Source organism: Narcine bancroftii, chromosome 4 (genome assembly GCF_036971445.1).
Source record: "Narcine bancroftii isolate sNarBan1 chromosome 4, sNarBan1.hap1, whole genome shotgun sequence".
Lineage (NCBI taxonomy): Eukaryota > Metazoa > Chordata > Chondrichthyes > Torpediniformes > Narcinidae > Narcine > Narcine bancroftii.
In genome coordinates this window covers 170045290-170070068 of record NC_091472.1, presented here as the reverse complement: position 1 = coordinate 170070068, position 24779 = coordinate 170045290, and the positions used below count along the sequence as shown (strand labels likewise).

At 42.4% G+C, this 24779-nt stretch overlaps 1 protein-coding gene across 5 annotated transcripts in view; it reads left to right on the top strand.

Moving 5' to 3' along the window:
- hnf1a (HNF1 homeobox a) overlaps positions 1-24779 on the top strand; it is a 379757-nt gene that overhangs the window by 215810 nt on the left and 139168 nt on the right. For all 5 annotated transcript variants that reach the window (XM_069932935.1, XM_069932934.1, XM_069932931.1 and 2 more), the window contains one exon: positions 7403-7560. In XM_069932935.1, coding sequence (XP_069789036.1) covers positions 7403-7560 — 158 coding nt within the window. The remainder of the gene's footprint in view (positions 1-7402; positions 7561-24779) is intronic.

Genomic DNA, 24779 nt, shown 5'->3' with positions numbered 1-24779 from the left:
CGCTTTAGTTGCACATTCAGAGCCAGCTCTTCAGCGCTTGACGTCCTGTTTTGCGGAAACTGCCAAAATGTTTAGCCTGAAGAAAACTGAGGTCTTCCATCAGCCAGCTCCCTACCATGACTACCAGCCCCCCCCTCCCCCCCCCCCACATCTCCATCGGGCACACAAAACTCAAAACGGTCAACAAGTTTACCTATCTCGGCTGCACCATTTAATCGGATGCAAGGATTGACAACGAGATAGACAACAGACTCGCCAAGGCAAATAGCGCCTTTGGAAGACTACACAAAAGAGTGTGGAAAAACAACCAACTGAAAAACCTCACAAAGATTAGCATATACAGAGCGGTTGTCATACCCACACTCCTGTTCGGCTCCGAATCATGGGTCCTCTACCGGCATCACCTACGGCTCCTAGAACGCTTCCACCAGCGTTGTCTCCGCTCCATCCTCAACATTCATTGGAGCGACTTCATCCCTAACATCGAAGTACTCGAGATGGTAGAGGCCGACAGCATTGAATCCACGCTGCTGTAGATCAAACTGCGCTAGGTAGGTCACGTCTCCAGAATGGAGGACCATCGCCTTCCCAAGATCGTGTTCTACGGCGAGCTCTCCACTGGCCAGAGGTGCACCAAAGAAGAGGTACAAGGACTGCCTAAAGAAATCTCTTGGTGCCTGCCCCATTGACCACCGCCAGTGGGCTGATATCGCCTCAAACCGTGCATCTTGGCACCTCACAGTTCGGCGGGCAGCCACCTCCTTTGAAGAAGACCGCAGAGCCCACCTCACTGACAAAAGACAAAGGAGGAAAAACCCAACACCCAACCCCAACCAACCAATTTTCCCCTGCAACCGCTGCAACCGTGTCTGCCTGTCCCGCATCGTACTTGTCAGCCACAAATGAGCCTGCAGCTGACGTGGACATTACCCCTCCATAAATCTTCGTCCGCAAAGCCAAGCCAAAGAAAGAATAATTTATCTTTTTTGAAAATTTTATTTATGTTTTTAGACCAGAAAATTCCTGTGCCATTGAAAAATCATTTTCAATGCCAATAAATCTATGACATTCCTGAACAGTTTAACTGTTGACATTGAAGTAGTTTATTGATGTGCCTACATATTACAGTAGGCATTTCTGTATCTGCTGCTCTTAAATTTAAATGAATACAATAAAACTCTCATTCAAAAAGCAGTGCAAAATAAAAAGCTGGGTGCAAAATAAGAGCAGAGAAAAGATCAAGAAAGGGACAAGGCCATCTCCAGTGTTCATCATAACTCTCAGTTAATACAGTTTATTGTCCAAGTGTCCACCTTAATAATATCGATGCAATATGAAAATCTGTAGATAGGCTCTTAAAGGTAGGCTATTAAACTTAACACATTCTTTACAAATCAAACAAACATTTTTCCTCGACTTTTGTGAAAAAATACACATTTTTCCACCGTGTCTGAAGTTTTGGCACTCCCTTGCTATTTTCCGTCTTTTTGCTTCTGTCACGTTTAATCAACTGAGGTAAATTTTTTTTTAATTGAAGTTAAGATTTTCATCAATGAGTAACATTGGAATGTTGTTCCAAATGGCAGCGACATATAGTGTTGAAACTAAGTAGCGCAATGTGCATTCAGTGAAATTTATTGTTTGAGACTATGTTCTAACGGGCCACTTAAAAATGGGCACTGGGCTGCAGTTGGCCTGGGGACCATAGTTTGGCCACTCCTGCACTAGGGGTATTTTACAGTGGCCATGGGGGAACTGGAGCATGAAGACTCAGGGAGAACATGCAAACTCCACACAGACATCACCCTACGCCAGGATTGAACCTGTATCTCAGGCAGCAGCCTTCACTAGCGTGATACTCGGGCTGCTGCTCTTGACTTCTCACTAAAAATAGAACTTGCTTGGAAGACAGGATAAAGGCAATTAGGATTAACATCAAATTTGAAGTACAAGATGAACTATTGGTGCCTCATAGCTCTGGTGACCTAGGCTCAATCCTGAACTCATGCTGTTTGCACATTTTTTTCTGGGTTTCCTCTGAATGCTTCTGTTTCTTCCCACATCCCAAAAACTTGCTAATTGGTAAATTAATTGGCTGTTGTAAATTTCCCCAAATGAGTGGGAAAATCTGGGCAAAAGGGAAATATAGGAAGATTAAAATAGGATTAGACTTAAATGGTAGACAGGGAGTCAATGGACTGTTTCCGTGCTGAATGATAATGATTCTATAATGTGTGAGATTATTCTCCATTTGGCCATCGTGATTCTACTCTGGTTTATAAATGCATTGCATGAAAATAGTAGGAATGAAATGAAGGAGAAAAAAGAGTAAGAGAAGATAAAAATTGTATTTGGAAATAATTCTGAAACAAACTGAAGTGTGTAGATAAAAAGGGCAAAGAGAACAACAGAAGAATGCTAGCGTAAATACAAGTGACATCAAAATAAAATTTAAAAAAACACTATCAACAGGGTTATTCTCCATATTGTTGTGACAATGCCATTTCAACCTGTTACACACAGGAATGTGAATGTTTGCATTGCTGACATTTTTCAAGCCAATTCTGATGCTAATTCTGATCCTTTTTATAGACGTTTTATCCGTTCCAGTTGCCAATCACTACTACTCTCGCTGTTTATTCCAGACCTGTTTTGGCCTCTATATTTTGGCAAATACTAAATTGCTTTGTTGTTTCTTAAGTACTGTAGATCATTTTATAAATTGATTTCATACAAGAACAAAATGTGTATTCATTTTAAACTAAAATTGGTTAATTTATGAATCCAGGTATAGCAACTAATGACTTAACATCAGAAATGGATATATGAAATTATATCTAATTACTGAAGTCTGTTCCAAAGCGATATCCAAACTCAAAAGGCTGATCCTCATTGCTTATCTCATGGGAAACTGATGTCCTTATGAACTCAGCCGGCATTAAGAGATAAAGTATATTCAACATGTCGACTATTTTATATTTACTGAGTGATTCGTCAGTGAACTGAGTTTTATAGCAGTTTAGAAATTGATTTTTCAACACTAGGATTATGCCCAGCTTCAATATATCTGTTATCTAATTAATGTAGAAATAACCCTTACAATGTTCTCATGCAACTTGAACTTAATTCATAAAAGTGCAGGGAACTGATTGCATAAAGTTTGCATTTAGTGACTGACAGAGAGTCCTCAGGATGGTTGCTGGGGATACAACTATGATGCTGGTTTAGAAGAGTATGTTTTTCTAAGGTAGGACTCTGGTGAAAGAAAAGTTCTATTATGGAGAAACAACTGTCGTAGAATAATCTTTATAGACATTTTGTTTATTTTCAGAATGTGGGTGCCACTGGCAAGACATTTGTTGCCCATTCTTAGTGGAGAGATGTCGATAGACCAACTGAGAAATCAGCTGGGACTGCAGAAAGCAGTTTAGAGGAATGCACTGCCTTGAGACCAAATTTACAAGAGGCCAAACAATAGCTTCCTTCTCTTACGAGTATTAATGACCTGGTCAGGGTTTCAACAACAATCCACAAGCATCATAATTCATTATCACCAGTTTCAGGACATAAGATTCTTAGTTCCAAATTTTTGAGACTGATTTCACATTGTCCAACTGCCATAATAGGAGTTGACTTCATATTTTCAGGATTATTGTTGTAAGTATTATGCTAATTATGCAATCATTATGTAAATGATCATTTGGAAAGCACACTTCTATACTTCATCAAAAATGCTATTGTGGTGATATACAACTAGCCTACTGCAGGGGGAAAACCTGTGTACCTGAAGAAGAGCACTGAAGGACAAGGCAACACCTGGCCAGCTGTCAATCAGTTGACCTGAATGGACCAAGCCCCACCCTCCAGGATATAAGCTAGATCCGGTCCCTCGAGCTCAGTCTCAGAGCCAGCACAGCATTCTCACAGCCAGCTCTGTGGAAGTTTATGTAGAATAAAGCCTGTTGAACAGACTATGTTTTTTCTGCTCGATAGCACATCACAGCTATTGTAATTTTTCATGCTGTATCAAGGCTCTATCTTCCTTACTTTTCCACTAATCTCAGCACCATATGAGTTAGATAGTGAGGAGCACTTGTAATCATGTCAGAAAGACACTTATTACAAGTATCTGCTATCACAGCAGAAAGAGGACTGTTCTAATTTATTGGCATCACCATTCATTATATAGTTGCTTGAACTGTGCCACGGTTAGTGTGGCGCACTGGCACTAACTGAAAACTACAGATGCTGAAAATCTGAAATGAAAAGAGGAAATGGCGCCATGGTACATCTGTCAAAAGAGGAACAGAATTAAGACATGAAATACTGTATTTTTGGTCAATCTGAATTCAATTTCTACAGTGTATGGAATCTACAGAATAGAGTTTGTACTGATTCACTGACAGTCAGAGAGAACTAAGGATGGTTGTCATAGGTACAAATACGCTGCTGTGCTGGAAGGTTTTACAAAATTCTAGACTTGCAGCATACAATTTTCATCGCCCACTTTATTCCCCTCATGAGCCCCTCAAATTCCACCACTCTTGACACACACTCAAAGTACTTTTCAGCAGCTATTTTAGATACCAACATGCTTGATTTTGGGAAGTGAGAGAAAACCGATGTACCCAGAGGAATCTCACGCAGTCCAAGGTTCCTGTTATTCTCGTGTAATAATAGAGTAATAATTATGTAATGTCATGTAATAATACAGTAATACATAATACTGTCAACATTTTCCTGACATAAAGGCAAGCAAAGAGTCACCATGATCATTACCCAACGCATCCAAAAACAGGAGAAAGAGAAGCAAAAGTGAGTTCCTTCAGAGCCACTGAGTGCCTCTAGTGCTCCTGCTGCCTCTGTACCCTCACAGACTCCTATTCAGTTCATTGGCAACCTGGGCTCCAGATCTAAACTTCCAACATGATCATGAAGTTTTCAGGGCCCAAGGCCTTTCATGAGACCTTCTTGCCATCAGCACCCTCTTGAATGTGGGTTCCAATAGCTTGTTCCCATGAGTCAATCTCTAGTAGCCCACAGCCTGTGTGATTCCTTTGGCCACTGATCCCCTTGCTGGTCCACCTCTGTGGTTAGCTTCCTTGCAACAGGGAAAACGTGCAAACTCCACACAGATCACATCTGAACTCAGGCAGCGGCTGCATCACGATGCTGCTCCTCTGGGATTGGAGTCTGAGAATCAGTGAAAGAGAGAAGAGCAGTAAAAAAAATGCCAGCACCAAGGAGAAATTATCCAAAATCATTTCATATTGCAATCATTGTATAGACTCTCTCAGTCTGGACTTGATTGACACCAAGTTCTTGGACATATATAATTTCACTGAAAAGTTAGCCAAAAACCAATGTTGGGAGAGAAGTGTAAGAGCCAGTGGGAATGACAAAGAAAAGTCACAGCAAAAGTTAGCTGTTTTTCATTTGTTCAGACAAGTGGCTCATGAAGATTTAGTCTTCAAATTTTTATAGGATTATGTAGAGTACATAGCACAGAAACAAACTCTAAATCTCGTGTCTCCAACTGCCACCTTGATTTTGTAAGATACGCATTCAGTTTATTTGATGTAAACATCTTATGACTTTCCTCCCACCAAATCCACAGCTTTAAAAGTCTTCTGAAAGTTTGCCTTATTGGTCACAATTGCAGTCACTTCTCCTGACTGCAGCATCCATTTTTTTTGTTTCATACCAACACAAAAATGAGCAGTTTCACCCAGCATGTCAATGCGGAACTTCATTTGTAATTATTCCCTCACCAGCTTCCTTTCCACACCACCACCACCCCCACACCACCCCCCCCCCCATCCCCCACATCTCTGCAACCTCTTTTGAGATATTAATGAAGAACAGTATTGAAAAGCACGTCGAAAAAACCAAAGACTTGTTGATCCAAACCAAGGCTTTTATTAACTAAAAAACTGGAGCATATCACAAGTAGGTCGACCAATCCAGAATGACCTGGTCTGGCTAGGAGCAATCCTTTAAGACCTGTCAGTAGGTGTGGCTACACTCTCAGCCAATCACAGTCATCCTACATTACAATCTGTACATATACACATTGGTGATAGAATCTGTACTATCACAGGTACAAATTAAAGTTGCACTTGAGATGGTTTTATTCTATAGCTGGCTATTCATACTTAATATTGTTGACTGGAGGGCCATTCATATTGAGAAAAGAACTAAATAGTGTTATCATTGCAATGGAGTAAAACACTAAAGTCTGCAAACACTGTGAATGAAGTAAAACCACAATGCTGGAGAAACTCAGCAGGTCAAATACTGTATATTTTCAGAATCAGAATTTATTGTCATGAACAAGTCATGAAATTCTGTGTTTTGCAGCATCATAAAGCAAACATTCATCTTATAACCATCATACAATTTAATATAAAAAATAAAAATAATAGTGCACCAAAAGTAAGACAGGAATCTGATGGCAGCAGGGAAGAAGCTGTCCTTGTAACATTGGGTACTTTCTTTAGGCTCCTTTTTCCCCAGTGGTAACAGAGTGAAGAGGGCATGGCCTGGATGGTGGGGGTCTTTGAGGAGAGAGGCTGCTTTTTTTTTCTAAATATAAACACACCGCCTCATGGAGATGTCCTCGATGGAGTGAAGTCTGGTGCCTGAGATGTCGCAGGCTGAGTTACAACCCTCTGGAGTTTATTTTTGACCCCTGAGAGTTGGCACCTCCATACCAGGCAGTGATGCAACCAGCCAGAATTCTCTCCACAGTGCACCTGTAGAAGTTTACAAGAGTCTTAAGTGACATACCAAACCGCCTTAGACACCTCATAAAGTGTAGCCACTGGTGAGCCTTCTTTGTGATCGCATCAACATAGAGACTCCAGGACAGATCCTTGGAGATGTTGACACTCAGGAATTTGATGTTTTTGACCCTCTCCACTCCTGAGCCCTCAATTAGGACTGAGTCATGCTCTCCTGACTTCTTCCTGAAGTCCACAATCATCTCCTTGGTTTTTCTGACATTGAGCGTAAGATTGTTGCCGTTACACCATTCAACGAGCAGATCTATCCCCCTCCTGTACACTTCCTCATTGCAGTTTATGATTCTGCCGACAACTGTGATGTATCAGCCAACTTGTAGATGGCATTGGAATTGTTCCTGGCCACGCACTCGTGGGTGTATCCTTGGGATGCTCCTGTGTTGGCGATCTGTGAGGAGGAGCTGTTGTGGTCTTCTGATGAGAAAGTCAAGTGGAGTACAGAGGCCTTGATTTTGTAGAGCTTTACCTATAACATTTGGTTATGTTCACAAATAAAACGGAACGATATTCAATGTTGGACCCCTATTATTCCCACAAATAACTTGACAATAGATACTATTTCAAAAATCACTAATATATATTTTTTCTTCTCCTGACAGGAGTGAGATATGGACAGCAAGTTTCCAATGATATTGTCCTTCCGTCGGTTAGTCATCATGGCAGCAGCACCATGGTGACAACTCACACAATTCTGCAACCTGTTTCTCCTCCAGGTCTGGAACCAAGCTCTAGTTTGTTAACTACGGATACTAAATTGGTAAGTGCATCAGGAGTTATGAAATCAGCCTTTTTGGATGAATCTGTTACTAGAAAGTCAAGTTATGATTGCCTGCCTGGTTAGACATATGTGGAATTATTCTGATGGATCTGCTTTCATCGTACATTTTAGTCAATACTAAAAGCAAAAATAAAACCTGCAGGTACTAGAAATATGAAATGCAATCAGTAAATGTTGGAAATATTTTGCACATCAGACAGAAACTGTGGAGAGAGAAGCCTTTCTGTCCTTCATTCAGAACAGACTAAAATTAAAAATCAAACATGCTCTAAATTGCATAAAGAGGAAGGGGTGGAGACAACAATGGGAATGTCCATGAAAGAATGGAAGCTAAGTGGGGCTGAATGGCATTGGCAGAGAGAGAGAGAGAGAGAGAGAGAAAACTTATTAGTCTCAGGTAATCTAAGGAGGAGCTGCAAACAGAAAGAAAGGATTGAAAGAGGAGGAGAGAAAAAAGGATAAAGAAAAAAAATTAACATTAGAATTTTAAAAATACATGAGAATCAAAATATTGCACACATTGAAAATCTGAAATAAAGACAGAGAGAGCTGGTAATATTAATATACAAGGTCAGGTAGGATCTATGGAGAAAGAAATTAGAGTTAGCATTTTAGTGGGAGTTCATTCCTTTGTTGTAATGCAGTTGGGAAAAATTGGTGATCTGAAATTATTGAATTCTGCAGTAGGTCCTGAGATCTATAGGGGGCCTTACTAGGGGTGAGATGCTGCTATTTGAGTTTGTGTGGCTTTGTTCAACAATTCAAATGTCCTGAATAATTTATGGTCAGTAAAATGACGGTCAGTGCTAGTGAACATGTTAGACTATAGCATATTCTGCTGTGCTTTATGAATATCTGAAGAAATGCTGCACTCTTTGGTCATGGAGTATTTGGAACAACCTGTTCTCAGGACTTTCCATTCCTCTTGATCAATTCAACTCCACTATTGGTTCCTCCAGTTCAGCAAAGCATCTCAAACCTAGCATTCACTGCCTCACTTGAAGTGTTTCTCTAACCCTATATTTTCCTTCAATTAACTTCATTGAGAGCTATCAAATCTTGCTCTTTTGTGTGGTATCCGAAGATGGATCTTGGATGCAGCTGTGACTCTGGTAAGCTCTGCTTATCAACATTTTAAAGGTCACAGAGCCAAATTTCTTACTATATTCACCTCACATAGCAAGGAACTCACACTGCACATGGTGCTTACATACATGTTATTGTAAACACCACCTCTAATGGCATGATATCACAACTATGTACAATTTCCCCTCAATAAACTAAGGATTCAAGGCTAGCATTTCAAAATACGGCTGCAGAAGAGGCTCAAAGCAATGAGGTGTAACTCGATGCTCCAGTTCAGGACTAAAAGACCTCTTTTGGACATACCATCTCTTCAGTGAGATATTAAGCTGATGCATTATTTTTCCTCTTTGCTGATAAACATTGATCTGATAAATATGAGGGAGAAGGAGTAGCAGAAGGTCTGATTATTCCAAGGTCTTTAGGAAGCCCTATAGGGCTACTTTGGGGAGCTCTAGTTCATTTTTACCCTTCTACTATGGTAGAAACATCTTTGCCACATTTTACAAATAATTGTAAAATTATTGGCTTATTTTAACTAGCAGCAGGTCTTTCTGAAACCAGTGACTCTATCCGAAGACAACTTCATTGCAAGGATCCCCTTTCTTTTCATTATAGTTTTGTAAAGTGTTCTTTTTTTATTTATAACATGGTAGAAGCCGATTCCAGCCATTTAAACGCATGCCACTCAATTACACCCAAATTAATCTACAACTCCAAATGTTTTGGAGGGTGGGAAGAAACAGGATCACCTGGTGAAAGCCCACACAGACATGGGGAGTAGCTACAAACACCTTACAGAGAGTGCCAGATTCGAACCCGGGTCACTGGCACAATAATAATGTCTCGCTAACCACTGCACTAATCGTGCTGCCCTTCCATATAACCATAACCATATAACCACTTACAGCACAGAACAGGCCAGTTTGGCCCTACTAGTCCATGTCGTAGCAAATCCCCACCCTCCTAGTCCCACTGACCAGCACCCTTTTTTTTAAATTTTATTTATCAGTTCTACTATCTTCCCTGGTCCCATAGCCCTTGATTTCCCCATGGATCAAACATACCTTAACCATGACTATATTCCGAATTATTCCATCCACTAATATCTGGGATTGGGAATTCCAATGATTTATAACACTATTATGAATTTAAAAAATCTCCTCATCTCAATCTCAAGCGTCCATCTTCTGAACCTGAGACAGACCCCCTCGTGGGACCAAAGAGCAGGCCGTTGGGTGTATTTCAGACGGAGATTCTTAGCTATCTGAATAGTCAGGATATCAAAGATTATGGGCATAGAAGTGATGCCTTCATGATGGAATGGTGGAATGAACTAGATGGGCTGAATGGCCAACTTCTGCTCCAATACCTTAGGGTCTTATCTTCCTGAAACATTGGACCATGTTTCTGAATACAATATCAGTATCGTTATCAATGTGTGACTATAGTCCTTGACGGAGGCAGTTGTGTGTCACATTACATGATTAGTCCATCCTGTGTGCATTCATCTTATAAATAATTAACCAATAGCAGTGTTGACTGCGTGATCACTGTCGTGCATGAAAATCATTTTATATTTCCTGAAGAATATTTGTGCCAATTATTTAGGTCCACCATTTTATGACCCCTCTAAAGTGATTACCAATAAAAGTTTGCATTTCCATTGAGTTTTCAATTGAGTGATTTTGGAAAATGGTCGAGTTGTAATAGAGCAGATATTGCAGATTACACATGCACACAACCACTTCAATAACAGGATGATGGGACTGATATTTTTGTGTTGTGTGGAATGATAAATATTATCCAGGACTCACCTTAAACTAGTCCCATAGAACCTCATAGGAAACTATGAAATAATTAACCCTTGGCCATTTCCCTCTTATCTTTCTCTTGGCCTTCATAAATGTAGCAGCTTTGTCTGGAGCCAGTGATGGGTGCTGCAGGAACTACTTATCTTAATGACTATGTCCTATGCACTGTGAGGTACCAGTTCAGAGCAGAATCTGCCTTCCCTCTCAGTCAGTCTAGACTTCAGAGGACCCTGCAATGATGGCTAAGGAAATTGTGAACATTGTGAAACTCGGTGAGTCTATAAAAAGTTTCAGGAACCTTGAGAAATAACAGCAGCACATTTACTGTAGTGGTTGGTGCAATGCTATTCAATGCCAGAAACCCAAGTTCAAATCAGGCGAATAAGCAGTGTGTATATTCTCCCCGTGTCCTCCCACCTTTCAAAACATGCAGGGGTTGTAGGTTAATTGGGGTATTTGGGCATCACGGGTTAGTTGGCTGTATGGCCAAATGTAAAAAATTAAAAGATGCTGGAATGACTAGTAATGATATTGGGGAAGATGAATTGAACCACCCCCCCCTGCCTCCCCTAATTCAAACTATTTATTAGTAACTCTTTCAAAACATCTGAAGTATTTCTGAAAATTAATTAACCCCACTAGTCCTCTTGTTTTCTTCCATTTTGCTTAAATCACAGCAGTTTCCAGGCAACGGTAATTTTTGTGTGTGGGGTTTCCAGCTGAGGGGACTGTAGTAATGAATCTAAGATCTGAAATGCTACACAGAAACTCAACATGAAAATGACTTGTAAAATGAGCCTACCAGTCCAGAAAGAACAAAGCTTTGACAGCAGGCTATCTTTCTGCCCTGCTCCCTCAGATTAGTGACCTTCAGTGCACATCCACGAGATCAGTTGCTTAGTAATTCATCTCTTCCACTGCAGTTTACACAGCTAATCTTTCCCTATATTTTCTGACATTATGTGCCAAGCTTCATTTCCTCCAGGAGGACACCAGTTGGTGGAGTTGGCTAGTGATCACTGAGCCAGCCATCATCCAATGTCTCTCTCACCAAAGAGTTTGATATAACCAACTTTATGAGTGAGACATCAGTGTGCAACCTCACCATTCAGTAATCCAGCTCTGACAGGATTTTGTGTTGCAACTGCATTGGCTGATTGGAGGAAAGTCTCTAATTGAGTGAGACCTGAGCCTTTACTAAGGTCTCTGGCTCAGTTTGAAGCTTCTAGGTTTGCACAGGAGCAGGGAAACTGAACTTAGTTAAATGCCAGCCATAGGGCAGAGGCATTTTAGTATGAGATAGAAGTTTACCCAAATGTTGCTTAAAATGTAAATGGTGAAAATATCTTGCACTCTCAGACCTGGAAAAGTGTCTTTAATCTGAAGGCCTTTCAGTAGAACAGCTGAAGAAAGGATTTTGACTTGAAATGTTAATTCTTTTTCTATGTCTATAGAATTTTTTTTGTTGTTCTTTCAAATCCTGATTCCTGCTATCAACCGATCCAGCCTCAGAGAAGTAGAGGAATAGGTAACTGAAGCACACGCTGAAATAACAAAGTGTCTAAATTTTAAAATAATGCAATTCTGAAGGGAAAAGAAGGAATTTACTTTTTAAACTTAGAGGGTGTCCTGGAAAGTATCTTGGAAAAATTGACTTAATGAGAGGTTAAGGACTTAGGCCAACTGTACAGCGATTTCAGCCTCGGAAAGACCCCACAGAACTTTTCAAATGGTATGGTCAAATCTTGAATGCAAACCTCAAACTCAGGAATAAGTAAGCAAGATCCCTCAGGTCCTTGAGTTGCGCTCTTGGTTTAGATCCTGTACATCCAATTAAGATATGGGGAGGCCTTCCTATTGAAGCAAGCTGAAATGAGGCATTGCAAAACCATGGGTCCCATTTATGTCTGCCTTTTTTTTTTGCTGTGTGGAATAATCCTTGTTTCAAACTTACCCCAGCACTACCTCTAAATCTTATTCTATCATATTGATTACTGCAAAGGGACTTCACCCATCATCAATTTTATAAACGTTGGACTAATCTTCACCCCACTCTCAAATTCATTTGGATTATTTCTGACACTTTTCTTCCCTCTCTAGATCTCCATCAAACCCACCTCACCTAGACGACACCTCCTCCCACCCTGTCTCCTGAAAGGATTCCATATCTTCTTCCCAGTTTCTCCATCTCCATCGCATCTGCTCTCAAGATGAGGCCTTCCATTCCAGGGCATGTGAAATATCCTCATTTGTCAGAGAACATGGGTTTCACTGCACTGTGATCAATAGAACCATCTCCTCCAGTTCTGTTGTCCCTCGGAGTTCTGCTCTCCACCCGCTTTCTCCAAAGAGCAAAGGGATAGGGGAGCCTTTTGTGCCTCCACATTCAGCACATCATTCTTCATCATTTCTGCCAATTACAATTAGACAAATCTACCTCTCCCTACCTTCTGCAGGAATTACTCCCTCTATAACTCCCTTCTCCATTTATTCCACTTGACCCAACTCTGATTCTTCGCCTGCAACCACAAGACTGCAAAACTTACTTTTACACCTCTCCACTATTCCAGGGACCTAAACTGCCCTTCTGGGCGAGGCAACAATTCACATGCACCTTGTCCAACCTCATTTACTTTATTCAGTGCTCCCGATGTAGCCTCCGCTATATCAAAGAGACCAAGAGCAGACTTGGGGACCATTTTGCCAAGCATCTATGCTCTGTCTGCAATGATTATCCAGACTCCAACTTGCATGCCATTTTAACTTCTCTTCCCATTCCCTCTGCATCCTGTCCATCCTTGGTCTTCTCCATTGCCAAAGTGAGGACCAACTTAAACTAGAGGAACAACATCTCATCCTCCCATTGGGCAGTACAGCCTAATGGCATGAACATTAAACGTTCTACTTTCAGGCAACAAGTCCCCTCTCACTCCTTCCAAGCTGCTTCAATTTTTCCCTCTCCCCCATCCCCCTCACCTATCCTCAAAGCCCACCCTCTCTCGATCCATGCTCTTTCATCCAGATGTCCACTATGGGATGCTTCTTTCCACCCCCCCCCCACCTTTGGTTTCATCTGATCCCATCTGTCCTTCATCTCTCCCCTCACAGCTCTCATTATTTCAACTATTGTCATCTTCTCCTGTGTGACTCATCTTCCTTCCCTTGTCCCCATTGTTTCTCTTGCCTTTCTCTTCCTTTGTCTGGCCCCTGCCAATCAACTGACACTGTCCATCATCCTTTACCTCTCCTTGGTTCACCAATCCCCTACTGTCCCCCGTCAAACCCTTCCCACCCCGTCCTCATTGTACTGGCTATCTTCCCTCTCCACTCTCAGTCTGGATGAAGGGTTCTGGCCTGAAAAATCCACATCTTTTTCTCCCACTGATGTCACCTCACCCTTTGAGTTGCTGAAAATACCAGTATCTGTTGTCTCTACCATGTCCCCATTGCTCTTTTGATTTCTCCTGCACGGAGGAGGGCATTTCCACACAAATGATTTCTGCTTACCTTTATTCGCTGAGCAGACTTCAAGGAACTCAGCAAATGGGCCTGAATGAGTCCAACAGAAGACCTATACAAATCTAAATGCATTGAACATGAGAACTTAGACAACTACATTTGTATTCTTGAAACTACAATCCTGTCAATAACACAATATTAAAAGTTTAGGGTACAGCTGTGCATAAGCAGTGCCAGGCAATTATCTTTATTATTTCTTTCCTGCCACTACTGCAGGAACACAGTGATGACAGCAGCGTTTCCTGAAATATTTTGAAAATAAATGGATATAATACAACCTTTTCTGAAGCTCTGATAACATTGTCAAAATCCTCTACTTGCAATAAAGCAACAAGGTTGAAATCTTTTCATGTAACAGCAATATAAGTAAACAATCTTTGTCCACTATCGTCTTAACTCATTTTGTTGTCATTTTGAGAGTTAGTCGTGCCATCTTAGTAACATTAGTACAGTGGCAGAGCTATTATCGGTGGCTAAAGAGGTAGTACACAAAAATGCTGGAGAAAATCAACAGCTTTTGTGTATTGCACTTGTCCCTAGCATCTGCAGATTTTCTTGTTTACCTCCAAATGGCTAAAGATGATCATTTTTAGCTTTGGGAACTGGTGCTGAATGTTTTTAGGAAGGGCAGAAGCTTGATGTTAACCCTGGAAAGAATGAGCTGTTGGCCTTGAAGATGCAGTATTTATGCAGGTCTCCTGGTAACCTTGGCAGAATTCTGTTTCCTCAGATTCTCCCCAAGTCTACAATGTGGGTTAACTGTTCGACTTCTGGGGTGAAAATATTTCATTATGGAATCCTGCAGGACAGAAAGGGTGGTTATTGAAATGCTGTTACAACGCCAGCAACTGGGGTTAAAATCCGATGCTATCTATAAGGAATTTGTACGTTCTCCCCGTGTCTGCGTGGTCTTCCTCCAGGTTCTCCAGCTTCATCACACCCTCTAAAATGTACTGGGGTTGTAGGTTAATTGGATGTACTTGGGCAGCATGGGCCAAAAGGGCCTGTTACTGTGCTGTTTGTCGAAATTTTTTAAAAAATAATTGAATTTAAAAGCAAACATTTTGCCCATCACGTCTTTGAAGGAGTCACACCTCTTCTTACTGACTCTGTCCATCATCCTTCACCTCTCCTTGGTTCACCAATCCCCTACTGGCCCCCGTCCAACCCTTCTCACCCCGTCCTCATTGTACTGGCTATCTTCCCTCTCCACTCAGTCTGGATGAAGGGTTCTGGCCTGAAAAATCCACATCCTTTTCTCCCACTGATCCCGCCTCACCCTCTTAGCCACACCTCTTCTTACTAACCCTGTAATATTATGTGAGCTCTAAATGCTTTCCCTTTCATGCTGAAGGGAATCATGCAAAAAAACGTAAATAAGCCTGAGGAACGGAGGCTGCGATTGCTGGAATCTTGGACTCTGTTCGGTAATTGTTTCTACCTGACACACTAAGATGATTTTGTGTCATTGCCTGCATGAATTTGTACCACCAACAGCTACAAAGTCATGAGTAGCCGCTTAATTGTACACAGCTGCCTTGAAATGGAAGTAGTTGCTGTGGAAACAAATAAATGTGTTGGAGCAGTTTGCATAACACAGGAACATAGAAACAGTGAGAAATATAATTATGCTTCTTCAAGTTCTGATTTAAAGGATTGAAATTCTAGCTGTCTCTGGTTTAGTCAAAATGTCAGGCGGATTATTTCTTCCATCATCTTGATGTGTCATTCAAATTGTCAATTAGAAAATGTTTCCATGTGATTTAGGACAATTGATTCATTTCCTCATGGTTGATTATCCTGTGAATCAGGAAGTTCGAGGTTCAAGCCTCACTTCACAGTCTTGTGTACAGAAGATGAGCCACATGTAAAAATGGCAGGTAACAATATAAAATAAACAATGGTTGCTCTTGGATGAATTAGCTTCATCACAGAAGTATGAGAATGGGCCCTGAGGATGAGGCCTAAAGTCTAATAAGGTGCACAACACTTTTTTTTTAATGGACTTTTTTTCCTGCTTCATTGGAAAATGTTAAAGTTCACAATATTTTGTGAGGTTTTTAATTTCTACCCAGAGCAGTGTCTAGTTATCATAGGGATTATTATTTTACTCCCAAAGTAATGGAATGACATACTAACCTTTTCTGATCATTTCTGCAAAGAAAGATGCTCATGTGGTGAAATGGAGGTGAACTGGTCATGCATCATGCACTATTCCTGATTATTGTGTGCTTTAGTGAAAGGAAATAATTTAAATAGTGTTTCTGAACTTTGCAGTTTCAGCTAGTTATTCTATGAAAACAAGACTTTTAAACAAAAGCTTTTTAAAAATGCCTTTTAACATTTTCTCCAAAATAACTTTATGAACATGCCCAAATATTGTGTCAAACAACAGTTTTTTTTCATATCCAATCCCATCAAACCCTTCATATCCAATCCCATCAAATTCCCTTTCCTGTCACTGCTTCATCTTGTAATTTTATTCTGGTAGGACTAGATGTTAATATCCCTTATTCCACTCCTGAGACTTGTTGCCCAGGGTCTGCGGGGTAGTCAAGTGACTGGTGGCATCTTCTGGGTTATCAAGTGGACACCCTCCTTCCTCAGTGTTTTGCTGATAGACCCTCAACACCTCCAGAGGGTTTAGCAGTGCATCCCGGGCTCACCCCCTAGAAGCCATTCACTCACTTGGGGGCCTAGATGGAATCCTTTCTCTTCATCTAGTGCCACTGACTACCCTTTTCAGCAGCTCTGGAGGGATCTTTGACTGCTTGTCGGTGTGTCTTTCCTCAGTCCCAACTCCTGGAGTAGCCTTGATGTTGATGTGGCTACAAATCCTCTGCAGCCTACTTCAACTGGTCGGACCCTTGCCTTCCAGCCATGTTGCTGCACATCAGCTGCAAGCTCAGCGTGCCTCAGTTTCTTGTGCTCGTGGGCCTCCTCCACTGCATCCTTCCAGGGCACTGGAAGTTCAATGATGTAAACAAGATGGAGTGAGGCTGACCACAGCAGAAGGTCTGGCCTGAGGTTTGTTTCCATGATTTTATTTGGGAAGCAGAACCTCTGGCCAAGGTCTGCCGCCACCTTCCAAACACATGCCCCGCCTAATCGCCTGGAGTCTGATCTTGATGTGGCGATTCTGGTCTGATCTTCACCTTCCCAGAAAAATGCTGTTAATGGTCAGTGGGATGAAGAAGGAAGGTAGAGTGTTAATGCTCGTTGTGGTGATACACCACAGTATACAGTTACTGTGTATATGTTCAGATCATATGTATGACTGCCCCACTTTCCCTCGGTGACTCCACCCCCTGGAATCCCATAATAAAGGCAGTTAAGCCAAGTCCCTCCCTCAGTACAAATCCTGAGATCGGGCCAGATAGGAGCATGGTCCAAGTCTTATGGCATTAAAAGCCTGTTGTCCTGCAACTCCAGCCTTTTGGTATTATTGAGTGTATCAATTTTAATACCATAAATTTTTTTATAATGGACAAACTGCTAAAGCTGGATAAACAGGATGCAGATCCGCAAAACCTTGACGTCCTAGACCAAATTGAGCTCTGGCTTCTCTGCTTCAATGACTTCTTGCATGCCAGCGCTCAAGTCGTGAGTATTGATGATGACAAACTACACTTGCTGAGATGGAGGGTCAGTCGTTGGGCCTACACTTTCATCAAAGGTTGCACGAGGTTCAACTAGGCCATGAGTAAACTCCATTCCAAAGCAGGTACAATCCCAAGACTAATGTGGTCTATGCTAGGCACCTCCTCACTATGTGCAAACAATGACCCGGTGAGCCCCTCAAGGAGTACATTCGGGTACATGTGCAAACTTGGGCGTGCATGTGGCTGTAAAGACATAACTGCAGAAGTTTACACAGACAAGCTCATCCGGGATGCCTGTGTAGCAGGAATTTGCTCAGAATATATATCCACCAGCGGCTACTGAAACTCGATGAACTAATCTTGGAAAAGGCTGCCGAGATCTCCAAATACTGGATGTAGCCCTACGCAACTTGGACTCTTTCGCATCAGACAATGTGACTGCCTCATGGGGATCACGGGTGCTGTCATATTGGGATGTGGGGTCCAACTCCGCTGCAGCACAGGAGTGTCCCAACTTCACCGCCACCGCTGCCGAGCCCCCGAAGTGATACTACTGCGGTCATTCGAAGTATCCCTGGAAGCACTGGCCAGCCAAAGAAGTGGTGTGATCAGGGTGTGGGAAGAAAAGGCACTACGCTGACGAATGCAAGTCCAGACCTTCCCTCCTGAGCAGTGGGCAGTAGGGGCAGCTATCTTGGCCGGCGTCACTTCCATCCCCAAACAACAGCACCATGTGTACACCATGGATGCTGCCATTTTTCCAGCTCAGGTTGCAGGCGCCATCTCACCAGTTCGATATCGACAGCAACTCCAACTACAACCATTACCGGAGGCTTCCATTACACTTGATCAGCACAGCCCTCACCAACTCACTCACTCAGTGATAGAGGTCTATCAGGCACCCCATTACCTGCCTGTTCGATAGGGGCAGGACCAAAAGTTTTGTGCACCTTGATGCAGTGCGGGATTGTTCACTCATGGTGAGTCCATCTATTTGCAAGATATCCCTGGGACTCTGAGGTACTGCATGGTATCACTAACTGTATGGGGCACTACTTCTAACAACTTTAAACTGTTGGTCATGCCCCAGCTCTGCACACCAGTAATCTTGGGGCTGTACTTCCAGTGCCACCTCAGGAGAGTCACTTTTGGAATTCGACGGGCCCCATCCTCGTTTCACTGTCCACAACCACCAATTTTTAAACTGCCCACCCTTCCCTCCACACGTGACCGATCAACGCACCATGACCAACCCACAATGTCCGACCTGCAGGCTATCCTCCGGGTACCCCCCCCCCACCCATTTGCTAACCTCACCCCCGACTCCAAGCCAATCGCCGCCAAAAGTAGGAGATACAGAACAGGGGACAGGGCATTCATCAAGTCAGAGGTGCAACAACTGCTGGCCAAGGGTATCATAGAACTGAGCGCAAGCCCCTGGAGGACTCTGGTCGTGGTGGTCAAGAACGGGTAAAAACTCTTCATAGTTACTGATGACAGCCAAACCATAAACCGGTTCATGTAGCTAGATGCATACCCCCTTCCCCACATTGCTAATATGGTAAATCAGATTGCCCAATACTGGGTGTTCTCTACCATTAATTTAAAATTGGCATATCACCAACTCCCCATCTGCCCAGTGGACCGTCAGTATACTGCCACACCTCACAAAAAACGGTTTTCCTTACCCAGGATATTATTGTCGGGGACAATGCTACCACCCTGGCTGACATCCCTCAACCCAATCCTACTCAGGAGGTATGTAAGGGGCCACAAGACCCACCCACTGGTCGAGAAGGTCCACCTGCTCCATGCCAACCCCCAGTATGCCTATGTGGCATACCCGATTGGACGTGAAGACACAGTTTCTGGCTAGGACTTGGTTTGTGCAGGAGACACTGAAACCATCACTGACCCAGCATCACCTCCCACAACTACTGATTCCACCACCACCCCCCCCCACCCCCGCCGCACCTACCTACCTGAAACCAGGCACCAGCTGCTAAGGCCACCAAGGCCAATCCCCACCACCCCACCGAGTCCCACACCACCTAACCCGCCCTCGACCCCAGTACACCAAGTGCCGACATAGTCTCACCCAACTAGAAACCAGCAGCTGTGCCACAGCCAGCACCATGACAGTCCACAAGGAACAGAAGACCACCAGACTGGCTGAACTCGTGATGGACACTGGACTTTCACCCCAACCACCCCCCCCCGAGACTTTTTTTTAAAAGAGGGGTGAATGTGGTGATACACCACTGTATACTGTTACTTGGTTACCGGCACTGTAGATGTATGGCTGCCCCGCCTTCCCTCAGTGACTTCAACCTCTGGAATCCCTTAATAAAGGCAGTTAAGCCAAGTCCCTCCCTCACTACGAGGATCGAGTCAAAACAGGAGCATGGCTCAAGTCTTATGGTATTAAAAGCCTGCCAGCAACTCCAGCCTTTTGGTATTATTGATAGTATATCATTCATCCGGCAGTACTGCTGCAAGACACCTTAGCACCTGATTGTGATGCCAAGTGTATCTTGCAGCCCACCAAAATATGTTATAGTGTTGTTGATTTTGGGCAGAGGGAACAAGTACGGTCCTCTCTATACCACTGGCTGATATTTATGGCAGATGGCTGCTCTGATGTTGAAGCTTGTTCTGAATGTCTCCATCTCCTTCAGCTCTCTCCAGGAGATCTTCCTTTTCTCCACTCCCTCCCATCTTGTTCATTGCCCTTGCTTTGCCTGAGTGACAGCTTTTGCTTCCTCCTGTTGATGTATCTCCTCTATCACATGCCCGCATCTCTGAGATGGAGTAGCTTTGTTCTAGGCTGATGTACTTGCCCCAATACCAAGACCATTCCTCCCTGATGCACTCAGCCCACAATGTACCTAGGCTTTAATGCCACCTTTTCTTGCTTAGTTGCTTCTGATGGGATCCATTTCCTCCCAGTATCCAGGATGATGAATGTTTGAGCTAAAAATGGATCACTTGCCTCTGTTAATATCATCCCCAGTCTTACTTTCCTGGACTTATACACCTCTGAAAGACTGGAAATGGGTAGCTCTAGGACTTCTTTGCCATAGAGCCCTATACTTCTGAGGAATCTGGTAAGACCAAGCCACTTCCTGAGATACGAGTTGATCAGTCTCTCCAGCTTTTCTGTGCACAAGACTGGAACTTCATGCAGGGTTAGTGGCTACATGAGGTGTTGAAAGAGCCCAAACTGCATATTACCAGAGCTTCAACTTGCCAGGTATTGTGGTTCCATTGATGCTCTTAAAGCCACTGAAGGCTTCCTTCCTGAACTAATGTACCTGCTCTGCATCTTTGAGGGATGTGTGAGACCTAAGCTTTTCACTGGTTTCCCAAAGATGGTTGGAAATGTCTCATCACCCATGAAGAACCATTGATCTACCAGCTTCCCCTTAATGATGGATGTTTCTGGACTTCCTTGGCTTGATCTTCATCCGAACCTGCTCTTGAAGCTTAAGTAATAATATAGCAAAGAATTTTTTTAAATCTATGGTGATTATCATTCTATCAAATAAACCTGAATATATGGAACAAGAATAGACTGATTTGATGAGAATAAATACTCTCAGAAACTATTCAGTACAATTTTGAAGAAAGAGAATGATTGAGAGATTCCTTTTCCTGCCCTTCCTCCAGTTGTGTGTTTAGGAGAGCTCTGTGCCCATTACGATGAAGGATGTGAGACCTGGGATCTGTTTGCAGTAGAAAACTCTCTCAGATCATGAGTAAGCTATTCAAAGAAAAATATTTCTTTGCTTCCACTCCATTACGCTGGTTTAGTCTAAACCATTCCATTTCCAACATCAACCATCATCCTGGCCTCAATGGTTGAAGTTGGCCGACACTTATTTTGATCTCAAATGCTGGCATTAAAATGAGAGTGTACAGTTGCCCTGTTTTATGATTCTTTGGCAGAATGTAGTTTTAACACAAAATATTTTGAATAACGTGGATTGCAAACATTGTTTTTGGAAGGGAGAAAAGAAAAATGGTCTTTATGAAGCTTTTTATTTCTTTGAGTTTCTGTAGCTTTTTGCTGCAATTTTGCATAGTTAGTCTTTGAAAAGTATTTAATGCGCCATCAAAAATGATTTCTTATGCAATGTACAGTCACGGTTCTGTTTCAAGCAATGGGAGCGGTATTGTTGCAGACATTCTAGAGCATGTAGCAGATGAGTCATGCCTCCTGGAGCCCCATTGCAAATAGAAGTTACATATTTTCTCTTTCAAAAAATGCAAAGGTGACTGCTGCCTGCAAGTGCTGGGTAAAATCCCACGGTTGCATTAACTGACTTAGAAATGTCTTTACTGCATTTCACCTGGAAAAATAAAGTGTAGTGTCTAATGTAAATAGATTGATCCTCTTAGATATTTTGTTTAAAATTGTCCTCTGCTCTCTGGGCTGCTTCTATTTGTTCCACAACCAACATTGGCATTTTGATTAAGTTTCGGAATTGAAATAATTAATTGAAAGCAGTCCCACCCTGAATCCTGGGCCATTTGACCAAATATTTCTAGCCTTTACTAGTGCGCCCCTCCCCATGGTGCGCCCCTCCCCATGGTGCGCCCCTCCCCATGGTGCGCCCACCCCATGGTGCGCCCCTCCCCATGGTGCGCCCCTCCCCATGGTGCGCCCCTCCCCATGGTGCGCCCCTCCCCATGGTGCGCCCCTCCCCATGGTGCGCCCCTCCCCATGGTGCGCCCCTCCCCATGGTGCACCCCTCCCCATGGTGCGCCCCTCCCCATGGTGCACCCCTCCTCAAGGTGCGCCCCTCCTCAAGGTGCGCCCCTACCCATGGTGCTCCGACTTAGGATTTTTTGCAGTTACAGTGGTTCGATCTGTATTGATGACTGTTGTTTTAACATCCCCACCATCCAGCAATTAATTTTAGTTCAATGCTTCAAACATCCTTCATGACCAGTGTGCTTTCAGATGTGTAAGTTAATATTATAATTATAAAAATGATAGGTGCAGTTTTCTTTTTCCACTTACAATTTTTCACCTTAATGTGTTTACCAGAATGCAATCCCAGCACAAGCTGAGAAGCACCTGTACCTGCTCATTTATCCCCTACAGAACAGTATTTTATTTTTATCCACAGCCAAGTTTCGCACCAAAATTATTATTTTTCTGTGAAATGTCATCATATGCCCTTTACAAGTCTATGTTTGTTATGAATGAGGAAACAGGTTTGGTAGGTCTCAAAGGCAAGGACTCTCAGCACAATTATGATAGGGAAGGCAAGTGTGGGACATGGTAAGTGATGCAGCGCATGCACACACGTGTGCATACCCCCCCCCCCCCACCATGAGAAAGAAATAACGAACAAGGGGAAAATAGCGTGGTAACAAAATATATACACACACACAATGAACTGGTACATACAAAGATCAAGGAAAAATCACTACAATGCCCCACCACCCATTGACTCAGTGCAGGCGTGGCTCTATGTTACAAGAGACACTAATTAAATGCTCCCAACCCTTTAACAGTGCACATCTTACCAACAGTTTCTCCAACACCCTTCCACATTTCTAGGTCTGGAATGAAGTAGGGTGGTCCCAAGCTGGCAAAGAGAGAGAATATAGAACACTTTACACCTTTATAGTGCTGGAGGTTCCAGCCCAGGTCTTCAGCAGGGACTAATGGCTCTGTACCAGGACAGTTAATCTAATTACCACAGCTAATGGCTCAAGGCCAAGTACAGGCAGGCTGGAAAGTCCAGTCCAGGTAATTTGCATGGCTCCAACAGCAAGATGTACACTAATGGATGGAGCAGAACCAAACCTTGATTGACATCTGATGTGTCCTCCATCTAGGTAGGAGGCAGTGTGTTCACATGACAGCCACAACCCTTTCCAATACAATCTCTGTTTTATTATTTTACCTTGGGTGTCCTTCAAAAAATTGAGGTTAGTCAGGTAAAAGCTCACCTCTACAAGTTGTATTAACTGTTTGTTTATTCGGTAGGTAATCAATTTTCAAATTTCTGCTTGATAATCAAGTCCATTACTTAAAAAACTTTTTAGTTAGATTCTTAAGTGCTCTTCAAGATGCCCTACCAGTCTCCCTTCTTCATCCAGTCCTAGTAGGATAAGTGTAATGCACATGGAGTTGCAGAAACAAGTTCTTCATTCTGACCATTTTCTGGCTTAACAGCTTCTTTTATTCTCTGTTGAATTTATTAGTGAATGATTTTAATTCTGACTCTTAATTATGAAGTAGAATATTCTACATCCATCAACATCCAAAGAGGTCACCATTCAACCTCTTTCCCTTCAGGGAAAAGCTCGGAACTATTTTATCTATGTGGCAAAGACTGAAGTGCAACTCCTCAGTTCTATTGTCATTCTTGTAAATCACTTCCCAATGCTTCTGTCTGCTCTTTATATAATTGAGACATACGCATAGTTGCCGAAGGATACTTGAACAAATGCTCTAAATAAATTCAATATAATTTTAATCGCTTTTGTATTCCATCCTTCTGGACCCGAATCACAGAACTTTGTTTGCATTTTTATGGCATTATTAACCGTGTCACTATTTTAATTGTCTTGCACATCTTTGCCTAGATCACTTAATTTTCCATCTCATTTGACGTTATTTGTCAGGAATCCTGATCTGAATACCACTGGATCTTTATTAAGAATGGAAGGGAGAATTTTGTGGGATTCAGGATGGGCAGAAGCAAGTTGGGAGTTGTAGCAGAATTAATTTTGTGAATGGGGTAATGTCATGAGTGACATTTAAATCAAACTGAGGAAGTGTATACCTTAAATGTCAGCGTACAGGTCAGAATTTGAACCTTAAAAATTTCACCCCCAAACCATGGGTTGTCTTATACACCAAGTATAAAATCTGAACCTTAATATCCTGTGATTTAGAGCATCTCTCATGGCAAAGAAGAACAGCATAAAACACTAAGGTTTATAATACATGTTTAGTGTTTTAATTAATCCAACTTCCCAAACACAAGTTTCAGTTAAAAAATATTTAGTGGTAGGACCAGTCTAACAACCTTAAAATAACAGCACAGCAAACGAAGCTAATAGTCGTCATTTGCAACAGCTGACAAACAGTAAACAATCAGCCAGGGTCCCAGGGTATGTTCTGTTTACACTGCCTCATCAGGCCAATCATAATAAA